The following is a 4,493-nucleotide window of genomic DNA, read 5'->3' on the forward strand; positions in this document are numbered from 1 at the left end:
TAGAAAAATATTCAGATTTTATTTTGTCGTTTTAAAGGCTGTACGATGAAGATGGTAAGAAATAAAGGCATACTTTATTTTGTTTTATCTCAGCTGCAATAGCCCCTCTACTCTCAGCTTGCAAACAGAACTGTCGGCTAATGATCAACCCCTAAAGTTTCAAACTCTTCTTAATAAATTAAGAGTTAGAGTCCTAAATATAATTGAAATATTGGTTACATTCGACAGATAAAAAAACTAAGCCTATAAAGCAATGTAGGAGGAGCATAGGAGGTCCAGCATAACTATGCTGGTTTTGATTTACAAGGCATAATGTGGCAGTTTACCATGATTCAGCCAAAGTAATGAAATAACGAACTGTAGTCTGATTTTTATTATTACTGTGTTTCTTCCTATTAAGCAGTGACAGTAAATAAAAGGTGTTACCTGTCTTTTGCTTTAAGTATTTACTTACTGGAGTTTTTATTGTTTGTGCTGTAGAGCCACATCAACAGCTAGCTCCTCACTTCAGCGGCTCCAATGGAGCCTGTGCCATTCAGCGCTGCTGTTGCTCCTCCTACACGTTGGACTGAACTAACCCTAACCCTTCTTCTAACAATGGTGTGGGTGGGGGGGGAACCTAAAAAATTATTTATTTTTTTCCTAGATGAATTTACTTAGTTCTTTGTTTCTATTTCCTTTTTATATTGATATTGTTTAAATGCAATGGTTTCTTTCATGATTTCTTTGGACTTTTCCAAGATTGAGGGTGGTCCGCATGTCTGGTTTCTGATGCCAGGTGACGCCTGGTTCTTCTTCGGACCTGTAGCACAGATTCCGACTCCTTGTTCCCCTTTCACTTTGTCTGGCTGGCTCCAATAGCCTGCTACGGTGCGGCAATTACTTTACAGCTTCGTGGAACCAAAATGCAGCCGGATCAGTGGATCTTCCAAACGAGGCAGTTTTCTACCTAAATGCAGCGGCTAAAATCCTGTATTTTAGGCTACTGGTTCCTGTTCATTGTAGGCTTGCGCTCAATTAAGATTCATACTGCCGATTTTCACTTTGACTTATAATAAAGTAATTTATTATAAGTCAAATAAAATGACTTATCATTTATTTGACTATAAGTCAAATAGATGACTTATAATCAAATGGCAAGACATATGGAAAATGTCTTGCCATTTTCCACAGATCCATATGAATCCAGCATAAATCAAAACAGTTGAAAACTGTTTGCCTCTTCCCATTAACAACACCTGAACTGAATCACGCTTGACCTTAAATAACCCCACCCGCTTCAGACACACTCAGAACTCAAAATTAAATACGCCCTGTGGTGGCCATAAACACGGGAAAGGATAAAAGGCTCTTACAGCTTTCCTCCAGCTGTCCTTGCTACATATGCAGTATTCCTCTCACTGCACATTTTCATGAAATCTCAGAAAAATCACAATCGGGCTTTAAAAAATAGCTCTGCTCTCTCTTCTTTTGTCTCAGAAAAACAACTGTTAGGTCGCATAGTAACAAGCACATGGCGCCTGGAGGTGGGGGCTCTGTACCCTCACCGCCAGGAGGCGTCAGCCTGCTACAGATTAAGCCGGGTCTGTGGAAATGCGTTCACTCCGAAGTAGAGTGGAGTCAGGTCGGGTCGAGTAGAGCGGAGCTGCTGAAGTAGAGCCCGTGGAAAAGGGGCAAAAGTATGAAGAGAGGGCATTGGGAGCTGTGAGAGCATTTCAATTTAGGATAAAACCAAAGTGAAAAATAATTTTATGCCACTAGGTGAATACCTTGTTTGCTAATGAAATGTTTTATTTTTGGAACAATTTTTTTTGCTTAACTAAATGTGCTTTATTATTTCTTAGGCTTCACTTAATATACCCAGACAGTTTTGTTTGTTCCAATGATCACAAATTAAATCCATAAGTTTCCTCATCTTAGTGAGATGCTGGTACATTCCTGTTTATTCCAGGAATGCATAACAGGATTGTACCAACAGGAATTGTAAACTAAGTACGTGTTTTTTTAAATCATCTCTGACTTATAGATGGCCGTTTTAACCAGTTTTTCTGGTGTCCAGTCCAGCAAATCCCAGTCCAGTCCGTTTGGTATCGGTTCTGGCCACAACTACCAGACTGACCCTGCCTCCTACAGTCCACTGTCATCCCCGGCAACATCCTCGCCCAGTGGAAATGCTTACTCAGGCCTGACAAACCGCAGCACAGCCTTTGGTAAGCTTTGCTCTCCGATCACCATGTCAGTGGAGCTTACTGCTGTTTTTGGCACATCTGACAATGTAAATGTAATCCGACTAAATAAGGTTAGAAGCAAGGTAATAGACAATGTAACACAAGAATACTAAACATCTGGTATGTTTCAGTATAGAAACATGTCCTTCAGGGTAAAGTGGTGGTGCAGGGGTAAAACACAACTTACGTAAGGAGAACTTAGTCCTTGACGCGGCCGTCACAGGTTCAAGTCCTGGCCTGGTGGCCTTGCCAGGCTGGGCATGCCTTCCTTCTCTCTCATTACCCATTTTCCTGTCTGACCACTCAATAAAACCTTTTAAAAAATAAACTTATCCTTTGGTTTTATACTTGAAAGTCTTCCATTTAAAAAAGATTAAGCTCTAACCAACGATTGATTTCCTTTTTACATTTATCACCATATGTGATAAATTAGTGTCACATCAAAGCAAAATAAAAATCTACTGGCAACTGTATCTGCTAAATGGGGAGTATAGTTAATGGTAAAATGAAAGGTGGATAGAAAGGGATTTGGGGGCATGGTGTTCAGGGCACATTTCTCTGTAAACTGTAGAATGGGAATTGGAGAGGAGGGGAAACATGTTTTTATGTTCCTAGTAAGTCTAACACTTAGTGTCTTAGAGACTGCTTGCATTGTTTCATTACTTTAACAAATCACAGCTTTTTCTAAAAAACTGTATCTGAACTAACTGCTTAAATTCTTTAATGATTTAATAAGACATTTATTAAAGTAACTCATTAAACTTATGGCATTTTTATGGCATTCAAAGCAAAGTCTATAAAGTAAGAGGATTTATTTTTCTTGTTTGCTTTGACATCCACATACCATCGTACTGAAATATTAAGATACAAATTATTAATGACTAACAGTAGCTCTTTATCTAACTGTATCACAGTTAAAAAGTTTTTTGAAGACTGGAACCATGTGTGTCTAGATACAGTTGGGAAAAAATTATCTTTTTTTCTCTTTCTGAAGTAAAATCAGATCAATCTTCTCTTGTTTCAGCTCAGTTAGAATTACCACAATTATTTCTTATTTGTCATAGATTTATTTACTAATAAATAAAACTCAGAGTCAGAAGTTTGCATCCATTTCCTCTGTAGCAATGCCTTTTGGCTTCCTTCCCTAAAGGAATTTATTTATTAATGCTCTGTGACATTAATAAATAAATATCTGACATAGTCTTTGTCTGAGAATCAGAAAGGAAGATGCTAAAGAATTTCTAAATACTAAGTAGAATATTACAAAAATAAGTTGTGATCCAATAAATCTGTTGATGTTTCCAGATGTGTCAGGAGAAGGTGGTCAAAGTGGAGGCCAGTTCCAGGGTCGCCCCAGTGAGGTCTGGTCCCAGTGGCAGAACCAGCATCATTCCCAGCAGTCAGGGGAGCAGCACTCACACGCCAACCCCAGCCAGACAGAGGTCTTCCAGGTACAACCCAAAGCGCTCAGCATTTGACCCCTGTTTGCAGACATGTGACCTGTGACCCCATATCTCTGTAGGACATGCTGCCTATGGCTGGAGATCCCACCCAGGGGACAGCAAACTACAACATTGAGGATTTTGCGGATCTCGGCATGTTTCCACCCTTCTCTGAGTAAAGGTCGCCTCTACGACATACCAATGGACTTATGTTTGCTTCTTATGTTTCATCTATTTTTTTTTTATAAGAGCAGCACTCGACCACCTAGAAAAATTAATGTCATAGTAATTCATTACTCTTATCTCCATAAGACATTCATTACTGTCATCTCATAGCAAAATAATGCTCCATCCAGACCAGAAGGCCTGAAGAATGAACTGGTGGATACCCTCACACCCTAGGGATTCTGCTTAATGGAGAGTCTTAGTTAGTCGAACCTTTCTCAGCTTGTGATTGAACGTTGATTTTCAGGTCACTGCGTGTGTCCTCTATGGTCAGCATTCTGAACTTCTAACTAGAGCAGTCGCATCTGTCAGAGCTCATCACCATCATTAAGACTGGATGAAGGAGAACTTACTTTTAGTTTTCTTAAAGAACAAGAGGAATATGGAAAACTGTGTATTACCTTAAATGTTCAACTCGTCCTACATGCTATGATTTTTACTTTCAAACTGTTCATCTAATCTAAAACATCAAGTTTTTTTTTATATTGCAATTGAGATCTAATAACCAAATAATTAGAATGTTTTTGGGTATTAGATCCTGTTCATGTTCATTTAATGTATCTATAATAAAACTTCTTCAATTTAGATTGTCTTAGTT

The 4,493-nt window shown here is 38.8% G+C and overlaps 1 protein-coding gene across 1 annotated transcript; it reads left to right on the forward strand.

The window, feature by feature from the left end:
* The first annotated feature begins 1,119 nt into the window (after positions 1 to 1,119).
* LOC106942282 (aryl hydrocarbon receptor nuclear translocator 2-like) lies at positions 1,120 to 3,876 on the forward strand. The gene is made up of 3 exons (XM_015025525.1): positions 1,120 to 2,210; positions 3,534 to 3,679; positions 3,751 to 3,876. The coding sequence occupies exons 1-3, from the start codon at positions 2,027 to 2,029 to the stop codon at positions 3,847 to 3,849; spliced, it is 429 nt and encodes a 142-aa protein (XP_014881011.1). The 5' UTR covers positions 1,120 to 2,026; the 3' UTR covers positions 3,850 to 3,876.
* Positions 3,877 to 4,493: the final 617 nt, after the last annotated feature.

The sequence above is a fragment of the Poecilia latipinna genome, unplaced genomic scaffold (genome assembly GCF_001443285.1).
Source record: "Poecilia latipinna isolate Pla-1442-1.1 unplaced genomic scaffold, P_latipinna-1.0 Scaffold4158, whole genome shotgun sequence".
NCBI classification, from domain to species: domain Eukaryota; kingdom Metazoa; phylum Chordata; class Actinopteri; order Cyprinodontiformes; family Poeciliidae; genus Poecilia; species Poecilia latipinna.